This window comes from Ursus maritimus, unplaced genomic scaffold (assembly GCF_017311325.1).
Source record: "Ursus maritimus isolate PB19 unplaced genomic scaffold, ASM1731132v1 scaffold_29, whole genome shotgun sequence".
In the NCBI taxonomy this organism is placed as follows: Eukaryota; Metazoa; Chordata; class Mammalia; order Carnivora; family Ursidae; genus Ursus; species Ursus maritimus.
The window spans coordinates 10,722,250-10,749,904 of record NW_024425452.1 but is presented as its reverse complement, the minus strand read 5'-3'; the positions used below and the strand labels follow the sequence as shown (position 1 = coordinate 10,749,904).

The 27,655-nt window shown below is 43.2% G+C and overlaps 1 protein-coding gene and 1 long non-coding RNA gene across 3 annotated transcripts in view; one reads left to right on the top strand and one right to left on the bottom strand.

Moving 5' to 3' along the window:
• Positions 1 to 26,876, bottom strand: part of LOC103664008 — a 38,151-nt gene extending 11,275 nt beyond the window's left edge. Inside the window, exons 1-4 of one of the 2 annotated variants that reach the window (XR_568902.2) lie at positions 26,199 to 26,876; positions 21,997 to 22,068; positions 7,903 to 8,167; positions 710 to 3,916 (exon numbers count right to left, since the gene is read on the bottom strand). This is a non-coding gene — a long non-coding RNA (uncharacterized LOC103664008). The remainder of the gene's footprint in view (positions 1 to 709; positions 3,917 to 7,902; positions 8,168 to 21,996; positions 22,069 to 26,198) is intronic. The other variant, XR_568903.2, reaches the window with a different exon arrangement.
• A 104-nt stretch (positions 26,877 to 26,980) lies between these two features.
• Positions 26,981 to 27,655, top strand: part of MCM3 (minichromosome maintenance complex component 3) — a 17,243-nt gene continuing 16,568 nt past the window's right edge. Inside the window, exon 1 of the mRNA XM_008691799.2 lies at positions 26,981 to 27,139. Within this exon, the coding sequence (XP_008690021.1) occupies positions 27,062 to 27,139 (78 nt within the window). The 5' untranslated portion in view covers positions 26,981 to 27,061. The remainder of the gene's footprint in view (positions 27,140 to 27,655) is intronic.

Sequence of the window (27,655 nt, the reverse complement as noted above, 5' to 3'; positions counted from 1 at the left end):
CTCTCCTTTGACCCTGAGAGGTGTGCTCACATGACCTCCTCTTTGTGGGCATGGGGGCAGGGAGGGGGTGGAGAACAAGCCTTCTTGGGCCTCTTCTTATAAGGGCACTAATCCCATCATGAGTGCTCCTCTCTCGCAACCTTATCTAACCCCGAGTATCTCCCAAGGGCTCCGACCCCATTTAGGACCAGGGTGGGTGGGGTGGGCTTTAACATGGGAATTTCGAGTGACATAATTTCAGTCCATTAGCAGAAGGGTACACCTACAAGAGAAGCAAAGGGATGAGCTGAGACTTGAGAAAAATAAGCACAATTCTGTTTGTTTTTTTTTTTTTTTAAGGCAGTGTAATCATGCAGAAAAGAGCAGGGGCTTCAGATCCAGACAGACCTGGCTGAATCCCATTTATTACCTGTGTAGCCTTGGACCAGTTACTTAACATCTCAGTTTCCACAGCTGTAAAGTGAAGATAAGAGTGCATACGATATAGGGTTGTGGTGAGAATTAGGGGACTGTGTGTTTAGAGTGCCTGGCACAGAGAATAGGCCTTGTGAAGCTCTGGATGGAGCATGGAAGGCACAGGTGCGTGGCTCAGGAGCGGGAGCTGTGCGGGTAACGCGGGACAGAGAGAAGCCTTGGAACGCTGAAAGGCACTGTTCACGAGTACCAGTTCTAGTGAGTGTAAGGCAGGACTGTGCAGCTTCTCTAGTACCTTCCAACTCCGGAGTCCCACACATCCACACAGCTGAGAGGAGGCAGCTCTATTCATCTCATCTCCATTGTTGTGATTCTCAATCAGTTGTCTCAGCACTCTTACAAAGCCTTTCAATCTTCTTTACGATCTGACCACCTAATAAGAGTAGCCATTGTCATTTCTATTTTACAGAGGTACAAACTGACGCTCAAGGACTTGGATAACTTAGCCTAAGATCAGACTGCCAGAGAGTAACAGAATCTGGATTTGCATCCAGGATTTCCTGGTTTCCATCTCAGAACACCAGCTTTCCTGCTCTGACCTTCGTGAAGTTGAACATTCATAATACAAATATCGGTAGGAAGACACTGGAGCACAAAATGAATGGGATATTGTAAGAGAACGCCTGGCTTTGAAGGGGCTTATGTCTCCAAGGTTGAACAAATTCTGTTTGGGGGACCAAGAGAATTTATATATGAGAAGACTGCTGGCTGTTGTTCAGGGACTGGGGAGCCAGGGAGGGGTGCCAAAGGCTGTGGATGGGTACACACTGTTCCAATTTGTGAAAAGGGGAAGAGAGTTGATTCTGCAAACCGTAGATGCCAGTCCTGGGCAAAGTTCTTGAAGGGCAAGTTGGGAACATATAAAAAAGGAAGGAAATAATTACTAGGTGCCAGCGAGTTTTCAGTGAGAAGAAATTATTCTAGATAAACCTTGCTTCCCATTGTGATAAAGGTAAAAGATGGCTATGTTTTTATTTAGACAATGCATTTTGCACATTCTAATGAGCAAGTTAGAAATGTACAGACTGGAGGATAGATAAACGGATTCATAACAAGTTAAAATCTATTTTTTTCAATTTCATTGTTTCCATGAAAAATAAAAATTTTGGGCTATTGATTTTTTCTTTCTTTCTTTTGTTCTTTCTTTCTTTCTTCCTCCCTCTCTCCCTTCCTTCCTTATTTCTGTCATTCAATAGTTTGTGAGCCTCTGTGTCTCTCTGGAGAGCTACAAAACGGCAGACTCAGCCCCTCACTTCAAGGTGTTCCAAGACACTAGTGCTCCCACTCTTGATCAAACCCTGGGTTCAAATCCCACCTCCACCAGCTCACTAGCTTTGTGACCCATGGAAATAACCTGACCTCTGTAAGCCTCGGCTTCCTCATTCACAAAATGGGAATAATAACAGTACGAACCTCGTCGGGTTGCCTTGTGTACAGTAAGCATTCAATAATAGCTGTTATTATTTTCAATAAACAGTTATAAGTTATGGAACTTAGAGGGAAAGCAAGAAGTACAGGATCCCGGTGTTAATCATGACCACATCCTTTCCTAAGTCTTTCAATAGTCTTTTATCAGCTCTTTTTTATTTATGTTGATGAAGTAATTTAATTTTGCAGGCTAAACTCACTTCCTTTTCTGGTCAGTTTCCGTAGGTTTTATATCAATTGAGGGCTTCGACTTGGCTTCCTAGAAAATTTCCTCATGCTTGGGAGAGGCAGACCAAGGCCCCAGAGTGGCGCTATGAAGTACAAGAGTAGACTAAGTGGAGAAATGAGCATTGACCTCCTGGGAAGGATTGTAACCTGGGCTTAGACCTGGAGTAGAGCACAGGCCCACACTCAAATACCCAGTGGCACCTGGCAGGTAGCAATGTGTGAATCTGGCTTGGTAAAGACTGTATCTAGTAACTGTCTTTTGTTGATATGTGCAAAATTTAGGTCCAGTGTTGATGGTGTGTATGAATCTTTTTTTTTAATAAAGATCGAAATCCAGATTTTTATGAGAAATCTCCTAGTATTTTAATGTTAGCAACTAATGTAAAAACAAAACCAAACCAGCCTGAGGAGCAGGAGTCGGCCCACCGGACATGAGGTTGGCTTTTGAGAGTGGTCAGCAATAGGGGAGCAAACATCCTCCCCAGTCAGAGGGGAAAAGGGACTCTGGAAGCCACAGAGCTATTTGTAGAAGCTCAGGGATTAGAACCATGCTGAGGGAGCCAGAGTAAGATCTTGTTACAGGTTGAATTTAAGCATTTATTTCTCTATCAGTCAAAATCTCCGGTGGCCAGCTTCTTCCACCAGAGAGCCAACTTCTGTGAGCCTTGTTCTGTAATCACTGGCCTGAGTCTTTACTACAGAGAGCGGAAGGAGGAAGCCGGAGCTTCTAGGTTTTGTTTTGAGTTTTTTTTGTTTTTATTTTGAGGGTTTTTAAATTTCTTTCTCTCTTCTCTCACTCTTGCCTCTCTTTTTCGTTCTGAGAGCCAAGTTCCCAAACTGCAGAATCCAATTCAGGTGGTCACCCCCCGCGGCGCACCTGTCCCTGCTTACCAACTCTCCTTTGTGGCAAGGATCTGCTGCCAGCTAAGAGTTTGCCTGGGAGAAGTCTGGTAAATTCACTCACTGCAAGTATTAGCAGTAGCAAGGCCCAGGTCTCTGGTAAGAATAACACCTCGCAACCACCTGTTACCTCCGCTGGAGGGTTTTTGCGTTGAATACGCTTTAACTTCAAAGTCAGTTTTCCATCCCTTTAAAAGGCAGGCCCTTCGACAGACAACAGACGGCTGGGAGGGATCCTTCGAGATCCTTTCGGAGGCCTGAGAGAGAACATCTTCCCACCTTAGTTAAAGCGTGGCCAATCCGGCAGAAGGCAATTGGGGCTTTTCAGTAAATGGCAGACAGGAGTCCCTCCCACTACTTTTGAAACTTTTCCGTAAGTTGGCAATATACACTTTGAAAGCGGCTTGGAGGAAACGGGGAGGAGGGAGAGGCCGAAAAGAGCGAGGGAGGAGGGGGCAGATGGCGGGCGGAGCGCGAGCGCAAGCTGGAGGCCTGCGCGGCGGCGGCGACGGTGAGACGCGCCCGGCCCGGATTCCGGGCTCCACCTCCCGCGGGCGCCGGGTCCGGCTGCGCGTAGGTTCTTCGGACTGTCCCGCCAGCAGGGCTGCATGATGAGCGCGGACTGGGGCTGGACCCCTCGGCGGCCCCCGGTTGCCCGTGCCCTCGGCCAGGGCTGGTTTCGGTGCGTTCTCACCTGCCTCCGCCCGGAAGCCGAAGTTCAGGTTGGGTGAACAGATCCCTGCTCTGAGGTGAAACAGAGAGTCTGATCAGTCCTCGGTTCGTTGCATCTGCGCTGCAAGGTTTTCAGATTTAACAAACCCCCTTTCCTCTAGAGATTGCCTGGAGGCGGTAACAGGGGCGGTGCTGGCGGAGAGGGAGAGCAAACCTTGGGAAAAGGGACAGAGTAGAGCAGTTAGTGAAAGTGATCTGGGGGCAGTGTCTGATAAAAGCTTCAAACCGGAATGGGAAAAAGAAAGTTCTTAAACTGTCCTCATCCATGTACCGTCTTTTTTTTTTTTTTTAAGGGGTGTGTTGCTGGGGGAGGAAGGGCGTTGTGAGCACTCAGTTTTCTTCCTTTCCACTTCCCACCAACCAATTAATAGCAACTTATTAGCAACAGAAGGACTTGCTCAAAGGTAGGCAATGGGATGTAGAGAAAATCAGCTGAAAACTCCTCTTGCCTCTGTCTCTCCTCATGGGGTCCAGTGGGTCCAGTCCATGACTGCTAAGGGGAAGTTTATATGATTTGTGAAAAGCCCCAATCTCTAAGATGGTGAGCTGAGTTAATATAACTAAGGAGGAAGCAAACTCACTAGGCACTCAGTTTTTAACATGTTAGGAGGAGGAATTACTAAAGACTGATTGTGAAGATGTCTTATATCAAAGGAAATGGTAAGGCAGAGAAGGCAGAATAGAAACTCACATTTCCTCTTGATCAGTGGGGGCTGGCTAAGCTGTCATTTCCAAGTAGAAGATGCCAGAAAGTTTAGTAAGAGAGCAATTTTGCAGACAGGTGGACAGGGAATATACTATTAACATGAGATTACAGTGAGCCCCAAGGTTGTGACAGTAACTAATAAACTCCTTCCCACCCAGATAGAAGATAGGTTTAATTACTACATGTAAGGATTCATCTAAGTCATAAAGGCGCAAGTGCCAGAATGTTCAGTCTTGCCCAAGTCAAGAATTAGCCACCAATAGCAAACACAGACTTTCCATTTACAGACAGCCACCTAGAAAGGGATGAGTAATCACTGCATTTTTTCTAAGCTGCTGATCTAATAACCTAGGTGAAATGTAATCCCCTGTGCCTGTTGGAATTCCTAGCACATAATAAGTCTCAATAAATATTTGTGGAATGCATTGCTGAATTAATAATGTTTACTACATTATATTTATTAGACTTTCTTAGAAACAAGCTCTGAGATGCAGTTTCAGCCATCTTCGCTGACATCTTATGGAATCTGGCCTTTTAAATTAGCCCAAGGATGTTAGAGCAGCAAGGGACCTTCGGGCTAGGTGAGTACGCCCTATTTGCTTTAGGAGAACACTTGAGACACACTGAGAGGCGGTAACTTTCCTAGGCTCACACAGCCTATGGAGCTAGGATATGAACACTCCTAGTGCAGCCTAGGATGGCCACCAGCTCTTAGAAAAAGATCAGCCCAAAGGACACATGATGTTATAGAAGTAGATTTTCATTAGGAAAAAAATATCAGGAAAGTCACTACAGTGGTGTGTGAAGTCCTTAGCAGCTTCTCAGTTCTAGCATTAGGCAACTCAGGGTCACTGAGAGTGACTCGGCAATGTGGAACTCTCAGGTCTAGAACTATAAGTGCTAATGTTGAAGCCTTTTCTGCTTTGTAGTTGTTCATTCTGAAAACTCTAAGGAATAATTGATCTTTTTCTGTGCTTCTGTGAAGCAGATCCTTCTTCATAATAAAGAAGTTGAAATCCAGGATGAAATTTTTAGCTAAAAGCCAGGTGCCCGAGATTGCAAACGATCTTATCGTCTTGCCCTCCAGAATATTAACTAATCAGCTCTTCACGTGCTTCCTGGTGGGAGCGCCTGATGATCAGGGCAAGTAAAACTGGTGAAGTCTTTTGTATTTTCAGGGTAACCCTTGATTTTTGTGTGTGGGAGGGGACTTCCTGTAGAATTTCACCAATGTGTTTGCTTTGTGAAGAGATTCAGAAGGCCAAGAGAAAGGAAAAGTCCTCCAGGAGGGGTCATTAAGAAGAAGTCTGTCTGTGAAGAAAAGAAGGCAAACCGATAGCCACACGAAGAACCTAGTCTCATTTGCTCTGAGTTCTTTTATCCTGGCTCCTGTATTGCTGGCTCAATCTGCAAGGAAATGAACAGAAGTTGCTGATGTGTGGTTACACAGATGAAATTACATTCATTACATCCAGTTCATAATGGCAGGCCTGATATTCATCAGCTAACTCAACCCTGAGTTTCCTGGTGCCCACACCTACTTGGGGGATAAGAATTTCATTGACCATCATTAGGAAAGGCATACACACCTACATATCACTCTACCTAACTCAGCTAAAGCATGCTCCATGAATCCAGGCCAGTGGGTGCCCTAACTTGTTATACAAGCCACCCTGCAAATGGGAGCCATTGTTGCCATGCTTGTGGCTGAGAGTGAAGGGGCTGACAAGAAGGCTGTCCTGGCCCAGGTCCACCTGAATGAGGTCGTCCTCCATACCTGGAGAATCCACACAGTCATCCACTTCTGTTCAGAAAGCCACAGATGCCTGCCGTGTCCTAGTCCCTTGGAAGAAGAGTACACAGGACTGGGGCTCTCCCTACACAATCCCATCTTTGGCAGGAACTCCAAGCAGACAGACTTAGCCTTTGCAGATGGAGGCGCCTTCTAGATGTTTCAGGAGACATTTTACTGTGTCTGCAAAAACTTGGTCCCAAATCTTCAAAGAGAAGCCTCCCACAGGAAACTACCTTCCTCCATGCCTCAGAAAGTAGCCATTGGAATGTCTCTGCTGGCCTCCCTGGTGCCTCCAGGCTGTGTAGCTGAGCTCTTTGAAGTGGGCAGATCTAGTGCTGGGTGGGCCGTCCACAAGGTTGTAGATGCCATCTGTGCTACCTTTCGGCACCTCCAGGAAAACCAGCCTGACCTGGAGGAGGTCATGGAGAAGTTCTGGACCAAATATGGCTTCCTGATGTGTGCTGGGGCTACTGGAGGCACACATATCGAGGTGTCCTGCCCCAAAGGGTAGGAAAAGAACTACCCCAAACAGGCATCAGTACAGTACTTTTCAGTAATTCTTTAAGCTGTGGCTGGTCTTGATCTTCATTTCAGCCAAGCATTTGTTGGCTGCCCAGGATCCAGCCATAATTCCCATGTATTGCAGGTAAGTCATTTTTGCCCTAGGGGAGATGCAGGCACTCTCTTACCCCCTATCCAAAAAGAAATGGGGAAAGCCTTAAGGCCATAAAGCTTGTCCTTGTGAGTGAATAGAGCACACCTTCTCCATCCATCAGTGACTGACAGCCTCCTAACACCAAATCATCACTCCCTAGGAGCTGTGTTTCAATGGGCAGCTCTTGGGTGGAGCAAGCCTTCAGGCAGTTGGGAGGCTGGTGACAGTGGCAGGGTAAGGCATTACATCAGGCCCAGCACATCTATGATGTGGTCACTGGCTGCTGCTGGGTCCATAATCTGTGTATCCACTGAGGAGAGGTCTTCTGTCTGGAGTGGGCCCAGAGCCTCTGCCCTTGCTGTGGCAAGGAAGCTGCCGTGCAAACAATGAGGCCCAAAGGCAGCTGGAGTTCCAGGTGTGTCAGGTCATCAGATGGCACCTGGTAGTCCAAACCCGGCCAGTTCAAGGTGATAACTCTCCACCCTGCTTTTTCACTTGAATTTCTCCTTTAGGCCCTCTTTCTTCTTTCCATGTTAAGCTTCCCCTCTCCCAGAGGATAAAACAGTGCCATTAATGTTTGCAACCCTCCAAAGGTGCTGTATCTTTCTATAAAGTGCATGGAAAGGGCATGCAGGCTGGTCATCTCCAGGGGAGAGGAACAAATTGCCTGCATGTCATAGTGGCACTGTCATGTCAAAGAAACCTGTTTCAGGTGTATGGCTGCCTTACAGCCTGAGCAGTTTACAGTGCCAGATCTGCTCACCTGCTGGTCCTGCTTAAAATTTCCTTAGTGCTGCTTTTGTCATCCATAAAGTCATAATGCATTTTCATATACATTTACAGTTGTACACACACACCTATTGTAATAACTGTTCAAATAATAATAAACCAATCCTGTTATAATAATAATCTGTATTAATTTCTTATTGCTGCTGCAACACATTGACCACAATCTTGGTGGCTTACAATACACAAATTTATTACCTTGTAGTTCTGGAGGTCAGAAGTCCAAAATCAGCCTCAGTGTGCTGAAGTCAGGATGTAGGCATGGCTATGCTCCTTCTGAAGGCTCTGGGGGAGAGTTTATTCCTTGCTTTTTGCAGCTTCTGGAAACCACCTGTATTCCTTGGCTTGTGGCCCCTTTCTCCATCTTCAAAACCAGCTGCAGAGCATCTTCTCTCTTTTCTGACCTCTGCTTGTCGTCACATCTCCGTCCTGCTTCTTCTGAGCTCTGAAGTCCCTTCTACAACTAGGAGAGGACGGAGGTGCGCTAAAGTTGCCCAGGGATCCTTCAAGGCATGAAGTCATCTCCCAACCACTCTCTGCTGGGCAGTGCACGTACTGTTGAGATCATTCATTCACTACAAGTTTTATGTGCCTACTATGTACTGGCCACTAGGTCTACAAAAGGGAAAAAGATCCAATCCTTGCCTTCAAGAATTCCAGTGGGATAAAAAGCCAAGCAACTGGACAGTTGACACACAGTAAGAGCTGTCATGAGGAGATAAGACCTGGGCACATGGCTACAGAAGAGGGGCAGCATACTGAGTAGACCTGTAAGAGTTTGCCCTTGAGCTGAGTGGTAAAGGACAAGCATGGCTAGAAGGCGCTCCAGAAAGTGAGGCCTGCAGAAGGCACAGGGGTGAAGTGTGGTGCTCCAGGAGCACTGCAGGTAGTTCTGCAAGCTAGAGGCCAGAGTAGGGTGGAAGTGTGGGGCAGCAGAGCAGGCAGAGGGCCTGCGTGCCATGCTAAGGAGGCTGACCTTCCGGTGAGCCAAAAGGAATCACTAATGGAATTAAGCAAGGGGTGACATGATCAGTCTATCTTTTTTTTTTTAAAGATGTTATTTATTTATTTATTTTAAAAAAGATTTTATTTATTTGTCAGAGAAACAGAGAGCGAGAGAGTGCACAAGCAAGGGGAGCAGCAAGCAGAGGGAGAAACAGGCTCCCTGCTAAGCAAGGAGCCCGATCCATGTAGGACTCTATCCCAGGACCCTGGGATCATGACTTGAGCCAAAAGCAGATGCTTAACTGACTGAGCCACACAGGCATCCCTATTTATTTATTTCATAGAGAGAGAAATAGAGTGGGGAAAGGGGCAGAGGAAGAGAGAGAAAGAATCTCAAGCCAACTCTGCTGAGCCAACAGCCCAGCTGGGGCCTGATCTCATGACCTTGAGATCATGACCTGAGCCAAAATCAAGAGTCAGATGTTTAACCAACTGAGCCACCCAGGCCCCCCTCAGTTTAGCCTTTGAAAAAGGTAATCCTTAGTTATAGTCAACTAATAAATCGTTGAACAGTACATCAAAAACTAATGATGCACTTATACCCTGGCTAACTGAATTTAAATTAAGAAAAAATTCCATAAGTAAGCTTAAAAAAAAGAGATAATCCTTAGTAGCACAGAGGGATGAATTAGAAGAAAGAGGGCAGGAGAATCAGCTAGGATATCAGTGGGGAATATCTGAAAGCTGGAGGCTGAACTGTACAGCTGTGTGTGTGTGTGTGTGTGTGTGTGTGTGTGTGTGTGTGTGTGTGTGTGTGTCTGTATGTAGGGGTGGGGTGGAGAACACTTTATCAGATTACCCAGAAAATTCTACTTTGTTAAGCATCCACCCTCTTCTACTTATGATTGGCCATTGTAGTTTACTGGATGATGAAGCTGTCCATTCTCTGGGTTGGGTTAAATCGAGGGACTCCATGGATACAGTTTCTGCAGCTGCCCTGACATTTCAGGCAGTTTTCTAAAGGCAAGTATCTTCCCTCCCCTCCCAGAACCCTCTTCTACCTGCTTAGGCTCACCCACCCACAGAGGCTGGAGCTGGCAAGAGTGAGAGGCAAACTGTGGACTGGAATTCTGTAGAGCTGGAAGAGGAGCCTCTTCTCCTCCATCTTTAGAAATGTAGCCAAACAATCCCAAACCCAGCTGTGATTTTGCTTGTGTTTACCCTGTGCTGCTTCCCACCCTTCTCCATTTTTCTCTCCTTCCCTCACATAATTTTGGCAAGTGAAAAACCTTACAGGTGTCTGTATGGAGGGTGGGGAGGTGGGTGGGGAGGTGGGTGGAGAGGATTTTAGGTACTCATGGACCATGAGTATACCATGAGTATATGAGAAAGCTCTACTAGTTAAAAAGTGTAATTTAAAACAAAGTTTTGAATAGTCTTTAAAAAAACCACTTAAGACTTACAGGTCACCTTGAGGGGAGGTGATAAGTAATTTATAAATGCTTTTAAATATTAATGATGATAATAAGGCAGACAGGAAGCCTTTGTTTTGGTTGGGGGCATGAGGAGATAGGGCAGAAGTTTAGTATTTGCCAATTTCGGGGTGAGAAGGAAGAGGAATGACTTGTTCCTGAGCTGTTTCAGGCTTGAGGTGAGAGGAAGGCTGGTCTTAGGGCCCCAAGAATGCTAAGCAACTGGAAGCAGTGACCAGTGGAGAGGGGGTGGCACTCAAACACTGGATGAGAAGAGTAAAATCACACCTCAGGCCCATCTTTCACTTGCCACTGCACTCTACAAAGAGATTACCACTGGGAAAATAGTGGTTGGGGGGTCTGTTGAGATCAAGGTAAGCTTTGGGTGAAGCCTAAACTTGGAAAAGTTCTAGACTGGGAAGTCCATCTCCTGGGACCCCATGGTCTTGGAACCTCCTTCAGGTCTCAACTTCTTTCTCTGTAACATGAGAGAGCCTCACTAAAATCACCAAGTCTGCTTGTAGCTCTATCATTGTATCACTTCTAGTGTGAAAATGCCATTGTCCTTGCTCATTGTAGACCCAGCAGCATTCTCTGAGGCCTCAGACAAGTTTATGATGATGAGAGTTGGTCCCAGTTCCTGGGTGAAGACTTTCCAGCTAGGTGGCAGGAAAGGAAGAGGAAAGGGGGCCTGCTTCTCCTGTCCCCTGCCATTCTTAACTTTCTGGAACCAAGGAAGGTAGGTGCCTACCCAGAGGCCTGGGTCATGGTGACAGCATGGCCCTGGGCAGAGGAGGGAGTACAGCAATTCAGCAGAGGCTGAGATCATCAAAAATACAGAAGGAGAGAAGTTTCACCAATGGTTTTACCATCATTTGGTGAAAAAGCATCAAAGGTAACCCTCTTTCCTCCAGGAAAAAAGACATGTCTTTTCAGGGAGTTTGAAAATATCCACTAAAACACCCACCTCCAAGGATTAGTTGAGATGGCTGGAGAGGAACATTTATGAGTTGTGTGTGTGTGGAGCTCCTACTCTCTGCACAATAACTGTAAATGAGATACTAAAGATGCTTTGAGACACTAGGCCTAAAATAGGCTGTATTCCTGCTTATAACGATAAAAAAAAAAGTCATATACACAGGCTTATCAAAATACCACACAAAAAAAGAATGCTCCAGTGTAGGCTCAGGCAATTGCCCCTCTCAGCCCACTCTGTGCTTTAGAAAGGAAGAGGAGTTGGCCTGTATTTGCTGGTGGGAGACTCTTGTTACCACCACATGTCACCTGCAGTGCCCAGGGCAGGGGGCCGCAGTTGGGTTGGCAGAGACTCATTTCCAGGACTATTCTACATTTGGACAAGGGAATGGGGAGCATGGATTTCTCTAAAGAGCCTACTGATAACTAAATTTGCGCCAGAATCAGAAAGGCCTTCCTGGATCACATTGAGGTGATCTCTAGCCTTGCCTGGTAACTCTTCCTGTTCGTTTTCTTTATAATGGTAATTATTCATTTGTAGCTTTATTTAATGACTATCTTCCCCTTTAAATAATAAGGTCCATGAGGGCAAGGATGATGTGTATTCTTTATTGTGGTAAAAAAAAAAATCATAAAATCTCCCATCTTCATTATTATAAATGTACAGTTCAGTAGTGTTAAGTATATCTACGTTGTTATGAAATAGATCTCCAGAACCTTTTCATCTGGCAGAACTGAAACTCTATACCCTTCAAACAAGAACTCCCCTACCACTCCCCTCAGCCCCAGGTCACCGCTATTCTGCTTTCTGTATGTGTGAATCTGACTACATATGGCAGTTGTCCTTTGGTAACTGGCTTATTTCACTTAGCACAATGTCCTCCAGGTTCATCCATGCTATGGCATGTGACAGGATTTCCTTCCTTTTTAAGGCTACATTGTATTCCATTGCACAAATACACCACATATTGTTTATCTACTCATCCACTGATGGGCATCTATTTTACAGGCCTAAGCCTTACCACCATGGCCTCTCCTAGCTAAGGCCTGATTCTAATCATTAGAAGCCCTGATCCTGAGGCTTGTCCGCTCTTTGCTGTGTGGCTGAGACAGAATAAAACATAAGGAAAAAACCTAAAACACTAACTGCTTTCAAATCAAGATCTTTTTATTAAAATCCCAAGTTTCTTTGCTTCTTATTCATCTTTTTATCTACCCCTTTCTTCCATTTAATTTTTAAATTTCTTCTGAAAGAAAAAGGAGGAGAAAAAAGAAGTAAGAATCCAAGTCCCAGTAGAGAAATCCTCCCAAAGTCCCAAGTACCTGGGTATGGAAGAAGCTGTGGTCTGTGAGTCTCCTTCCCGGCCCAAGTGGCCTAGAGATGACCTTAGGAGGGCTACTCTCTTATGGACACCCTCCTGGTGCAAGGTGTGACTCTCCGGCCAGCTGGACCAGGGCTGCCAAGTGGGTATTGTGCTGTTCTAGCCGAGTAGCTGACTCCTAGGCCAGTTCTCTGACCAGGAACCCGCGCACTGCCATTTCATCTACAACTGTGGCAACAACAGTCTGATGGTGCCTGAGGGTCCTGGCTGTGCTGCAGCTTGTGTTCTTAGCCCACCTGTGCTCCAGGGTATACTGTAGACACCCCTGGGATATTTGGGCCTGCTGATGGAGGCTTTTTAGGAGGCTGGTTTCTGTCTGGAGACTCTGGCCTCCTCTGGAGTTATGCTAGAGAAAGAGAGAAATTATAGCTGCTCTCCTCATCCCATTCTTTCCAGGCCTCAGCTTTAAGACTGTAGAAGATTACCATGATGACCAATTATCAACTACATTAAGGCAAGAGCCAGTTAAAAGCCAGTGGCAGGATCACTGGGCTTGAGTTCTAGTGTCAGGCTTAACATTGACTGGAGTGGCACCTTCTGCAAAGTACTTTCCTCCAGCTAGGTGTCCTTATCTGTAAAATGCTAGGGTTGACGATAGTCTCCAGCCACCCCTTTCAGCTTTAATATGCTGACTCCAACACCTGTAGTGACACCATGCTTTCTAAATTTTCAGGACCTCTGACTACTTTGGGGGGATTCCAACTTTTATCGTTTATGACTTCCTTCTCCACCCACTCTCATGTCCCTGGGGCTCTGGTAGAACACACTTGGCTACTTATGTGCCCAGTCCCTTGATCATCTCTTGGGTATCCTTCATCTCAGTTGTCTTACTGGTCTGGGTACCAGCTGAACTTTCAGGGCTGAGGTCACTGGACAGCTCTAACACTTCTACTTCCAGCTTAAACTGATACTCTGTCTCTGTCTCCATCTGTGTTCTGGTGCCTCCAGCTGCTCCTGCCCAGGTGAGTATCCTTCTGCTCATCCATATTTCTGCTCATTACCTTTTCTCCTCCCGTGTTGCCCTGGTAGTGGTTGAGAGCCCATGGACAGGTCTGCTCCCTGAGGTTTGTCAGGCTGCTGTTGCCCGTGATCTGTAGCACTCGACCTATCACTTTGTAGTGCAGAATGCTATGTGGGCCTTCTTGTAGGCCACCTAGGGGCCCTTGGAGCACTGGTGTGCATGCCAGACACATCCCTGCTCCTGAAGGCACCCGGCCACATCTTCAAAGACTGAAGTGTTGCGGTGAAACACCTTTAGGCACCTCTTGATGGCAGGCTCCTTTATGATGGTGAACAACTGCTGGATCTCTGCTGGAGCCAGTAGACCCCAGATGGATCCCGCTGTGGTGTCTGGGATGGTTCCAGTGGCTCCTGGCCTGGGATCATGAGGGTTGAAGCCATCAGTGGAAGTTCTGGCATGGTCTTACCAAAAAGAAACAGCACTGGACACTTGTTAAAGGTGGCAAGACAGATTTTGTTCAGACTACTGCAACAGGGAAGAGAGACTTCAATATAAAGTGAGCTCAACACCAACTAAGGCTGAGGTTTTTTAAGGGGTTACAGGGAATTCACCCCATAAAGGTAATTAAAAGGGGCTACTGGGTAGTAAAAAAGGGTGGAATAAAAAGGGACTAGGGACGACTAAGGAACTAATAAAGGGGCCATGGGGAATTGGAAAATTACTGAAGGGGGTAAGTGGAAAATGATTGAAAAAAGTTTGGCAATATGGGTTGGGACAAAGTACTTTTTGAAGTTTGACAGAACTTCGTTTTCTTGAGCAAAGACACACAGGGGCTGGGGTCACCTATGTTGAGCCTAATGTAGGCAGAACCAGGCTAAAGTTTGGTCAAGTTTCTTAGCACAGTATTCAGGCAAATCTTCTGTGCTGTGTGGGAGTTCAGAGTTCACTTTTCCCTCCCAGGGCATAGCATCCCTATTGGAGCAATTTGGAGGCTATGGGGGCAGTAGGCTGGGATCCCTTTTCTTTCTTTACAACCCCCAGTGGGTGATGGGACAGTCAGGGTGGACCACACTGAGGCTAGCTAACATGAAAGGCCCTGTACTCTGTTTCTGTTACCTCTATTGCAGAGAGTGGATGGAATGGCAATAGGTGAGGGACAATGTGATTGAGGAAAGAACTCCCAGAGAAGTCCCCACTGCTATAGAATTTGCTATGGCTGTTGCTTTTTGTGTTCCTTACCTGATAATCTCCAGGCAGATTATCAGGGCTGTGCCTGGTACAACAGATGATGCTGTGGAGGTTTCAAGATAGAGCTTGCTAATGTTGTAGGCCCTTGTACTCTGCCCTGCTTTGCTCAGGTTAGAGCCTATGGCAGGGACCGACAGAACCTACAGAGAGGGTTCATTCACCCAGGTGAACCAGAGGCCCCAGACCTGCCCAGGACAGAACAAGACTGGATGTGAGTTGAGGAGTTTCCTTGGCTAGCCACAGCCACCCCAATCTGTTGAAGGGGAAAGGTAAGTATGCAACTGCTGTCTTGGGCCCTGTTGAAGCAAACAGCAGGCTTCCTCTAAATAAGCCAGGGGTGCGCTGCCCAGTGTCTGTCTCACTGCAGTGTGCAATTATCTGGGCTACAGTCAGCCTTCTTGCTTATTTGCCTCCGCTTCACCCTGGCTCCTGAACAGCTCACTGCTGAAAGACACTGGCTGGCCAATAAGCAAGCAGGCCCCAAACAGGGCCAGTTATCCTCCAATAGACTGTTTGCACAAACAGCTTTGTAGGAAAATCCCTTCAATGGCAACCAAGCAGAACAGACCTATTCCCACAGCACAGATGACAGAAATATCTTGCCGGCCAGACTGCTGTCTCTGTTAAGATAGTACCACCCACAGCTGTGAGGAACAGCTGATTTGTCTTGAAAAGAGAGGATTGTTATCATGAACACTAGGGCTGGCTTTGGGAAGCCAGGGCTGGGCTGGGAGTGAGAAGGTGGTTGGGGGACTCATACTTCTGCCTGGGACCAGGGGAGGAAGGACATGAACACTAGGTGTTAGGAACTGCCACATCCCTCTTCTTTATCCTTTTGACCATGGCTCCCTGTCACAGTTCCTACAAAGGAAACAAGTCAAGTTCAGGACTTGGTGGCACTCCTGAGACACCTTCAGAACATCCGCATTTCCAGACATTGCTCTCAGTCTATCTCCCTTGTCTTCCTGCCAAAGCACACTGTGAGCCACCTAGAAGTTGTTCTGAGTGTCCCAGCTTAGAGCTGGACAGAGGCTTAAAGGTTTCAAATTTTGAGAGCCTGAAAGAGGACCCAAGAAGGTAGTAAAGCAAAAGAGAAAGGCTTGGAAGGCTTAAATAAGAAGCCAGGAAATCACTTAAGATCTGAAGTGGTGTATTCAACGTTAATTCAACAGACATTCATTAAGACCTACTCTGTCACACAAGTGCTAAGCACTCAAGGTAAGAAGTGGAATAAGACATGGTCCAGTGGGGGAGATACTATGTAAACTGTAATTGCAATACAATGAAAGGAGGACTAACAGAAAAATGCCAAAGCAATGAGGTGAGGTCATTCCATCCTGCTTTCTTTCTTTCTTTTTTCTTTTTTTAAAAGATTTTATTTATTTGAGAGAGACAGAGAGAGAGCATGAGTGGAGAGAGGGAGAAGCAGACTCCCCACTGAGCAGGAAGCTCAACCTGGGGCTCCATCGCAGGACCCTGAGATCACGACCTGAACCAAAGTCAGACGCTTAACTTGACTGAGCCACCCAGGCGCCCCCACCCTACTTTCTTCTATAGGTTATGTGGGGGGTGGCTCCCATGTAAGCAAAGTAGATTGGTAGCCCTCTACCATAACTTTCTCCTCCCCTATTCCCTCCCCCATTCTTTTCTTTTTCTTCTCTCTTTTCTTTCTTCCTTCCCCACAGCATCCAATGGTACCCAACAGCACTCACTCATCCCACTAATAGAAACAATGTTAAATAAGTTGCTGACCCCTGTCCTAAGGAAACAGAACTTTCCAGTGGAGTTGGGTTATCTAGCTCCTTAGTCCTCTGGTGTGAGGAGGACTCATTATGTTAGATTATTATTTTGTGGATGGAAGTTTCCTAAGTGACAAAGAATCAAGTTCAAGTCCTAAGATCTAAACCAGTCAGATAGAAACAATCTAATACAGAGAAAAGAGGAAAGTATCTGGATGGATGTGTTTCTTTTGAACTTGAGTATTTATTTATGAAAAAATAAGAGTTTGAAACTATTATCAGTTTCAAACAATATAGTATGAAATCTTGGTACTCACCACCCACATTTTATAAGTTAACACTAACATATTTGCTTCAGATCTTTTCTTAAAAATATTTAGATTCAACTAAAGATCTACTCCCCTTCCCTTGCACCTCCTCCAGAAGAAATCACTCTCCTGAAGTTGGGTTGTGTCATTCATTCCCATGCATATTGTTATAGTTAACATATTTATGTGTCAATAAAAATAAATACTAATAGTTTATATGTTTTGAAACTTTACGTAAAAGGTTTAATACTATACATATCTTTTGCTACCTGATTTTTTTTTTTTACTCAATATGCCCTTGATATATGAAGTTCCAATAAAATTCTGTATTTCATTGTAAGAAGAAACTGGTATATTTCTTATTTATTTATATTGTATTTCTTATGCTTTCTATTTATCATGCTTTTCTTTGATTTCTTTTTTCCATCTCTTTTCCTACCTTCTGTGTATCAACAGTGTTTTCTTTATTCTTCTTTCCTTCTACTACTTTGGAAATGATACATTCTATTTCAATTTTTCTAGCCTCTATCCTTAAATTTTTAATATGAATAACTGCCTCCAAAATGTCTCTTCTCCTTCCAAACAAACAGACCTTAGACTATTTAACTTTGATCTGCTCTAGCCACTTGCCATGTTGTTATTGTGTAATGCTGTGCTATCTAACATGGTAGCCATTACCCACATGCAGCTACTTAAGTTGAAATTAATTAATATTAAATATAATTAAAATTTTTCTTGGTTGCATAGACACATTTTTAGTGCTTCATAGCCATATGTGGCTAATGGCTACCATTTTGGACAGAGCAGATATAGAACATTCCAATCATTATAGAAAGTAGTATTGGACAATGCTAGTTATTTACATCTAATTTTAGTCCTCTCCAAATTAGTTGTCATTAGTAGTAATGATTTTTAGAGTCAATATTCCTTTAGATTTACCTTTGTGTTTACCAATTTCTTTGCTCATCTTTGTTTTTTCCCCTTACTTTTATATTCAATTTCCTTTCTTCTGAAATTATCCTATAGGAGTCTGCTATGGACTGAATTGTGTCCTTCCCACAATTCATATGCTGAAGCCCCAACCCTCAATGGGATTGGATCTGGAGATACGGTCTTTAGGAGATAATTAAGGTTAAATGAAGTCATAAGGGTGGGGCCCTAACCCAACAGGACTGGTGGCCTTATTAGAAGATGTTCTGTAGGGGTAGATGTTTTTGTGATTTGTCCTGCATAGCCGACCACCTGGACCTGCATATACACAGGCAGGCTAAGGAATGTTGTTTGTGAGACTCCTGCTCTGTGAATAACCTTGGGAGCCTAGTTGTTTGAAATATATTATCTGGCCTCCAGGTCAGAACTGGCTCTTCTGTTCTGGATGCCAAGAACTATAAATCTTGTCACATCCCCTCCTGCTCCAGGCTGGGCTGGCCCCCCCAGAATGGAATCTGGGAGTGTAGGCAGATACACATGGCCCAGATTTCTTGAAAATAGAGAAGCATGATAACATAGAAATACAGCTCGCTCCAAACAGCATGTAGGTGAACAAATGTTTAATTTTAAACCCTGTTATTTGCCATATAAATATAACCTTTATGGGGATGGTCAGTTGGAAGTCCCACCTGAGGGGAGGATGCTTTGCCCAGGCCTCTCAGTCAGGACTCCAGCCTGGCTATTTCCATAGGGCTTCCCCAGCTAATGATGTTGGATGTTGTAAGTACCTGATTTGATGTAACTTTGTCTTATTCTCATTTCTTGCCTGCTATTACCTTCACCTATGTGTAGATTCCTTTCCTCTTCTGTTTCTACAAGGTTTCTATAATAATAATAAACTTTTCTTTTCTTTTTGAAACCAGAACATGGCTGTTGTGAATCTTTGTTTAGAACAGGAGAGGCAGAGAGACCCTTCTTTCCTTTTCTCTCTCTCAATCTCTCACTCTCTATCTGAATATGCCCATAGGAAAGACCATGTGAGGACTCAGTGGACATCTGCAAACCAGAAAGAAAGCTCTCACCAGAAAATGAACCCTGCCAGACCTTGATCTGGGACTACCAGCCTCCAGAACTATGAGAAATAAGTCTCTATTGTTCAAGCCATTTAGCCTGTAGTATTTTGTTATGGCAGCCCTAACAAATACAAAGTCTCAAGTGTTATTCTTTAATAATAGTTTATCAAGGTATAGGATTCTAGGCTGTCAGTTATTTTCTTTGGGAATTGAAAATATTATTCCATGGTTTTTTAGCCTTTGTTGTTGTAATAGAGAAATTTGTGGCTATCCTAAATGTTGTTCTTTTTTTTGGATTGCTTTTAATATTTCCCCCATATTTTTGGGTTTCATTGCAGTGTGTCTAAGTGAAGGTGTGATTTCATATTCCTTGCTTCGGGTTCATTATGATTCTTTAATCTGAGGATTCTTGTCTTTGACCAATTCTGGAAAATATTTACATATTATTTATTTCCTTAATTTTTCTCCATCTAGAATTCCCATTAAATATATTGAAACTTTTCATTCTATCATTCATTTCCCTTAACTTCTCTTTGTATTTTTCATTTCCTGTACTCTGCTGCATTATGGCAATTATCTTAGCTCCACCTTCTGGTTTACTAATTCTCTTTTCAAATGTGTCATTTTGCTTTTAACCCATCCATTAATTTATTCCTTCAATAACTATATTTTGCAATTCTAAGAGTTTGATTTGCTCAAAACTACCTTTCTTTCAGGGTCTTGTTGTGTACTATTTCTTTACTGATTTATTTTAAGTATATTGATTTTAGAATCTAATTGAATTTCTCTGGACTTTGGTTGTCTAGATTATGAACTGTGACTTTAAATTTAATGGCCTCTACAGTGACTTCCACCTCCGAAATTCTAGTATGCGCCCTAATATTCATTTATTTTTTTATAAACACTGCTGGCTACTTTGCATTTCCAATCAATGAAGGTGGCATTGGAGCCTGGCAGTGAATAAAGAATGATTATTTTAAAAGCCACCTTCCCCAGACCTCTAGGGCTTTAAGCCAACATCTTCCATTTTCTCATCTCCCCTTCCTGTCCTAGCACAGAAAGAAACAGGTGGCTAACCAGATGAAAACAGGCCAGGAAAAATATCCATCTGGGTCTGGTTTCAGATCAGAGCTATTTTTTTGGAGGCTCATCAAAGAATCCAGTTGAAAGGCTGGGGAAAAGAGGTAAACATTAAACTTCTTAGCTTTCCAGAGATTTCTGGATTGATTGTTGTAGTTCTTAAAATATAAAATTAGAGTGTTAATGGTTTCCCTACACTCTCTGGAATACTGGAGGGCTGGAAGAATGATAATGAAGGCCTGTATTTCTTTTCATCTAAGGATTACCACAATTGAGCTAGAAGAATATAAGAAGATGCTGGAAGTGAACTATGGCTTATAAGCTGGGGATGAAGAATGCAGGACATGATCTTAATATATTTCTATAAAGGGGAAGTGAGTGATCAATACAACCATCTCTGCAGCTTGTATCTCAAAGTGCCTCACAAGCATCTTTCAAATTTTGCTCCTATGATGTCAAATGTTCAGTTGAGAAGAGGATGCAATGAGACTCAGTCTTCCCAAATCCTGGCTTCTGGTCTATTAAACTGATTGTGAATGCTGTGAACAGGGCCTGTATAGGTTCTTCGGCAAATGGCACGGAGCCAATTAAAATGGATATTCAGCTTACTTCAAAGGTCATTGGCTTTCCCCAAGATCCTCCTCCACTTGACCAGATGCAGTCGTGCCGCTTTCATGATTTATTTTCTTTGCTTAGATTTTTAGAATAAAGTTGATTGAGGCATAATTTATGTACGCTTTGCTTTATTGATGTATAGTTTATATATACCTTGTTTTAAAATTCAACAAAATATAATTTCCTTCCTTTTCTGTGCTATCCTAGACAAAGTTTTGGAACTAAATGTTAAAGTTGTATTCCTCTCCTGACGACTGGTGTTTTGAAAGATGTGGTTGCCTCTTAAATTTCTTTTCCTCTGTGTTGTAGCTGCAAAACAATTTTTCATTCTAAACAGAGAGCTAAATAAAGATCATTATCAACTAGATGCTTTTTGTAAGCCCTCGAGGCATTGTGTGTGAAGCACAGGCGTTTATTCATAATTTTTATGTCTCTCTCCTTCATTCCTACTTTCATCTAAATAGCTTTTAGATCTGTCCATATTTCCTCTGAAATGTTTCACTCTCATCCTTTTCTTCTTTTCCTTCTTTGAACACCCTTTCCAGGCCTCATTTCTTTTATTTGATGAGAACAATCCATTCTACCTATTCTCTAGCCAGATTAATCTTCCTAAAGCACTTCATACTGTCTCTCCTTTTCTCAAAGGCTGTCAAGGGCTCCCTTCTGCCTACTAAATCAAGCACAGCCCTACTCTGCCAGTCAGTGTCCTCCACAGTCAGGACCAATGCAGCCCTGCTTCTAGTCGTACTGTGTACTCACTTGCCTTTATATTTGGCTTAGAATGTCATTGCTGTCACATCTCCCTACAGGAAATATTGCCCACCTGTTGATCCTCAAATCAAATACTATCCCTTTCTTTAGCTATCATCACTCCTATGCAAATTTATATCTGCCATTTTTGAACTCCTATGGCACTTTGTACCATGCCTAGAACACACGTTGCCTTTTCTCATGGCAATTTATGTTTGTGCCTTATGTTCCATACTAGACTGTAAACTTTTCATCTTCTTCATCTTGGTATCCTCCTAAATACCTTGCATATAATATAATAAAATACTGGTAGTACTATTTGTAGTATGAATAAATATTCACATCTCAAAGCTCTGTTGGCTGAATAAAAACAGGCACTTAAATGATTTTGAAACTTCCAAATTATGATATACAGTTTACTTGAACGATAAGACAAAATAAAAACTGATGACAAATAATATCTAATTTACTGTACCATACATAACTCACACATAATTGAATAAATGAATGAATAAACAAATGTTATTGGACATATACAGACACTAGCCCATCTGTAAACTAGCAGAAAGTATTCATCATGTCCAGAGAAAAGTCTCTTTATACTTTAAACAGTAAAATGAAAAAGAAAAATTGTATTGTGCTGGGTAAAAATACAATACGCTGTCTTTTTAACTCAAAGTATTTTAAAATATAAAATATCTGTTTCCTTAATATTTAAGTAAATTCTACTGAGTCTGTTGGGTCAGATTCTGCATTTGGATCTTAACATACTCATTTGTTCTTATTTGAGTATATAATATATAGCCATACAGACCTGGGTTCATACACTGCCTTTGTCCCTTACTGGTATGGGATTTTGGGATCTTTAAAGCTGTAGTCTTCTCACCTGTAAAATAAGGATTAAAAATAAACAGATCACAAACTATTTTAAGGATTAAATGAGATTATATGGTAAAATGCTTAGCACAGTGTCTGGCATATAGTACACGTTCAATAAATGTTTGCTATTTTTTCAAGTTAAATCGTAACCTATTTCAAGAGATAGATTTTTGTATTCTAAAGTTGTGTTGTCTAATATGGTAGACACTACCCACATGCGGTAATTGAGCAACTGAAATGTGGCTAGTCTGAATTGGGATTTGGGTAAGTATAGAAATCACACTGGATTTTTAAAGACTCAGTATAAAAAAAGTAAAATACCTCATAAATACTACTTTTATATCAATTACATATTGAATTGATATTTTAGGTAAATTGGGTTAAATAAAATGTATCACCAAATTAATTTTCACCTCTCTAAAGTAAAAACTGTTTTTACTTTTTAAAATGTAGGTACTAGAAAACTACATTATCTATGAGTCTTGCATTGTATTACTATTTGGCAGCACTAAGCTAAAGTCTCTGGTCCAGGACAGAATTAGGTATACAGATGTTCCACTAATATTTGACTGGTTGGTTGATATGGCTAAATCTCTTCAACACTTCATTACATTGGCACAATTAAAAGCATAGAGACTGTTTTTTTAAGTGCCCACAAATCAAGACAGATTTACAGAGTGGTTATTAATAGAGTATCTCATGTGTAAATGAGTTATTTACTCAGTAAGTTTTTGGTGATTTTCTCCTGCAAATCTTTAAGCACTGAAACAAAACTATTCAAACAGAGCTTTAGTGAAATTTGTGCAGTTAAGAATGGGAATGACCTTTTATTTGTCAATAATACCTTAGTAAAGCTGAAAAAAAAAAAACCCAGAAAAGAACGGAGATGACCTTTCCAGGACTAAGAAACCCAATTGCTGAAATTAACTTTGGCAAATGACAATGAATCACAAATTGTCTGCAGTCCAGCTATGTTGTCAAATCTAATGGGCAAATCAGGATTACTGATGCCCTCTGGCTCCTGCATTTTCCTGATCTTTATAGCATATCTAACTGGAAGGATTCCAGGAAGCAACAGATGGGGGCAGATGCTATGGCACTCTCCTGTCAGTGCAAGACATGCTGGCTAAATCCAGAGACCATTGGTCTTCTTCCATAATGTTCCTTAGGCATGGAGCAAATGCCTCTGATGGTTTTCAACACAGGCAGAACTGGAGCCAGATAATACTCTCAGAATGTATTACTCCTTTAGCCAGTTGGATTTGCACCAAACAAGATCTCACTGAAAGAAATATCTGGATTGGTTCTATTCTAAGCTTTTGGTGGAAGTGGGAGGGGGCTTGAATATGATTGTTTCATTGTTCCACAATGCACAAGGGGGCTTCCTCCCTTTCTTCCCCAACATCTGCTGACTCTTCTCCAACCACTAAAACCTCCACCACCATCTCACCACCACCACCAGTGGTTAACATTTATTTAGTGCTTACTACATGCTACTACATGCCAGGCACATTTTTTTTTAAAGATTTTATTTATTTATTTGTCAGAGAGAGAGCGAGAGAGAGCACACAAGAGAGCACACAAGTGGAGTGGCAGGCAGAGGGAGAAGCAGGCAGAAGGAGAAGCAGGTTCCGCACTGAACAAGGAGCCCGACTTGGGACTTGATCCCAGGACCCTGGGATCACAACCCAAGTTGAAGGCAGACGCTCAACCGACTGAGCCACCAGGCGTCCCCAGGCACGTTTCTCAATATTTTTCATCTGTTATTACCTCACTGAATACTCAAACCATTCTTTAAACTAGATACCACTCCTGATTTTCAAGATGAGGAAACTGAGGTACAGAGTAGTTAATTAAGTTGCCCACAGTCGCACAACTAATAATTAGAGCAGCCAGAAAGAGAAATGAGCCTGCTGATCTTGGTACTCAAGACCCCAGACTACAGCATGTAGAGAAGATTCTGACAAGTCTGTAGAACATAAGAAAACAGATCAGCTTAGCCAGGGCAAGCCTGGTCCTGTATGTTATTCCTTAGGCTGCTCTGGCACCTAGAGGTGTGGAGTTTTTGACTTCCAATCTTTTGTGGCCTCTGAGTGAAGGCCAAAGGTATATAATGGCATATGGCATTTTCCTGAGTGCCTAAACCTCATTCTTAATCACGGAGTATTGTTTCAAGTTTTGCAACACGTAATATTGCTCATTGGTTTGAAGAGAGATATGTATCATTTAGTGAGAATAAATCGTTTTTATTATGATGCCTTTGGGTATTTTTTGGTCCCTAAGGACATGGAAAATGGAAGTACTACATATACTTTGTAATCTTTTATTTTCCACCATCTTCCTGCATGCTTCTGCTCTCCAGGGAGCCCCCTAGTGTTTTTTTTAGCCTTGGAGACTGGCTTAGGTCCATCAAGGCATAGGGTGGAGAGAAAATGGATACAGAGGGAAAGCAAGAATGCGAGCAACAGTGGAAACGACTGATATACTACTTCATCAGGTTACACCTGCCTCTTCCTTCTGAACAAGAAGTAGAAGAAGGCCATTGGCTAAGCTCAGGTAGACTCTATATAGACTGTATGAGATGCATACAAATACCCCTAGCATTTTTTTTTTTAATAACAACCGGATTGATTTTTCTTTCTGAGTGGTTTGGAGGAGTAGGGAATAACAAATAAAACACTTTCTTTGCTCAAAGATCTCATGCCCGAATGAAAGGGAGAAACACCAATTAAATATCCACATGTCTTTCATGACTGAAGATTATGACATTAAGGCAAATTAAGCCTTTATCAAGAAACACAGCATGATTAATTTTAAATGGAATTGTCTTTACACCATTTCCATATTTGCCATGGGCTCATGGAATGTTAGAATGGGAGAAATTATTAGGAATTTTCTAATTTCCTCATCTTTTATATGAGGAAACTGAAGCCCACAGAAAAGTGTGTTAGAGTCATGGATTTGGTTTTCATACTCCCACTCCTTTGAACTTTTCCTTTGCAAATGAAATTATTTGCTTAATTTGCTTGCTTGAACAAAGCATCCTGGTTCTTTTAGTATCAATTTCAACTTGTTTCCAGAGCTGAGAATATTGTCGGTAGTGCCTTCAATATAGTCATAAAATGATAGCTATGATCAAGGGATAAAGGTACTCTTAAGTTAATAAGTAATTATCTCTCACTGTATAATTGCAAACGGGATCCTCATGTAGAATTTCTTTCTATTTTTAAAAACATTTTGCCTGTTAATATAAACAAAAGCAAGCAGTCAGATGGCCACCTTTTTTCCTTGACTAAGGATCAATGTATCTACCCATTAGGATGACACCAAACACAAAGAAACTATAAACTGTGTAATAACTAAAAATACATATTCACATACAAACAGATGGCATATATATTTTGTTTAGGCAGATTATACTTAGAATACTTATTAGGGCAAAGTGAGTCCTGGAGACCTTTGAACATAAGCTAATAATTAATTGGCTGAAATTTCAGATATGTAATTAATAGGTGTCTAGTCCTGTTCAGTAAAATAAAAAACACATTCTGGGGGGCGCCTGGGTGGCACAGCGGTTAAGCGTCTGCCTTCGGCTCAGGGCGTGATCCCGGCGTTCTGGGATGGAGCCCCACATCAGGCTCCTCTGCTATGAGCCTGCTTTTCCTCTCCCACTCCCCCTGCTTGTGTTCCCTCTCTCGCTGGCTGTCTCTATCTCTGTCAAATAAATAAATAAAATCTTAAAAAAAAAAAAAACCACATTCTGGGGCAATGGGACTGTTCTTGACTGTGCACTGGGTGGTTACATGGGTATACACATAATAAAAATTCATTGAGCTGTACACTTAAGTTTTGTGCATTTTACTGTATATAAATTATACCTCAAGAATAAATCTAAAAAGTATAAACCACAAAAGACTAAAAACAAGCAACCCCCCCCGTTTTTGCAATGGTTGCAAACATGCAATTGATGTTCTAGTTATTTGTAATTTCAGATTTGCTATATCTTAATTACGATTGATACTTAAAGAGTGGCTTGAAATACTTTTCTGTTTCTTCTATTTAATTATCTTTCAATAAACTAAGTTATTTTAAAAGATCTTGGGATCTCCTTATAAGGCGAGAAAGGCTTTAACTTACCCATTTGCAAGTAAGATGGTGTAGTAATTATGTGTTGAATTTTGTAGAATAACACATCAGGCCATCTCTAGGGGGCGGAATTCAATACTGAAAACGTTTCTTTCATTTCGCCCTCTTCCGCCGCCTATTTTTACGGGGTACTTTCAGGCAATGGTATTCAGAGAGCAAACGGGTCGCTGAACTAAAGAACCTTTCCCAAAGATGCTATTATTCTATTCCCATCCCACGGATTCTCAAAATTCACTTTTTTTTCTCGGAATGCCACTTGAGGGCAATTGCTTGAGAAACATACCCAGCACACCTGACTTGCATTTAAAAAAAACGATTTGCTTTTATGTTTTTATCTCCTTGCGTATAAACTCCCATTCTCTGACGTCTAGGTTACTTTTAGCACAACCGCCAGGCTGTCTTCTCTCTCAGCTGCAGGTCAAGGCACCGCAGCTTGAAAAAAAATAAAGCCCTACAAAACATCCGGTAAAAGGGGGAAGACTACGACTCCCAGAATGCAGCGCGTCTCGCCTCGCCCGGCTGTGCAATGATCAGACTCCGCGAGCCTCCTTCCGTCCCCGTTGGTCAGCTTTTCTGTCAGTGAGGGGAGAAACAGAGGGCTCCGGATGTCACATTTCCCGCCACCGCGAGGCGCCGCTTTGGAAAGACGAAGAAGAACAAGTTCTCGATTGGATACTCGCTATTCTCGCGTAAGAGGAATCGGCCAATCAGAATCTGTATATTCTTCCGGAAAACCCCGCCCCTTCTCGACGTAGCCTTTGGTGGCGGGAAACGTTCGGAAGTTTTCGCGCCGAGGCGGGGTCATCTGACGACCCTCCGCGCGGAACTGGAGGCAGCGGTCCCTGCCGGCGAGCATGGCGGGGACAGTGGTATTGGACGACGTAGAGCTGCGAGAGGCGCAGAGAGATTACCTGGACTTCTTGGATGACGAGGTGAGGGAGGCGCGGGGCCCCGAGACTCTGGCGCTTGGAGCCCCTGGGGACGCTGACAGGCCGAGGGAGGCCGCGGCAGAAGCTGCTCCACGCGGACTGTTGCGGCCGGGCCGGCGCCCTCAGGAGGCTTCCATCCCCGATCTCGTAACGTTTTTCGCGGTGGAGTCCTCAGTTGGTTGGTCTCCTGTACGTGCAGCCTGGAGAGAGCAATCCTGTGGCTCTCCTCAGGGCAAATGATGGCGGGGTCTCGCGAAAGGCGACGGGTTTCTTTTAAGCGCACACAAAATGGCACAGCTCCCTTTGACCTTTCGGAAATAACTCCCGGCTCTCTGAATTTGGAGGGAGTGTGGAGATCCTGAAAGAATGCTGTAGAAAGGTAGTGACCCGCTGCCTTATAAACCTGCAAGTTGTAAGGACTGACTTCTTACAGGGCGGAAAAGACTTCTTGACATGGTCGCACCTTTCGGTGCCAAAGGAGATGCAGAAGAGAAGTGTTTGCCATGCTGGGGGGGGGGG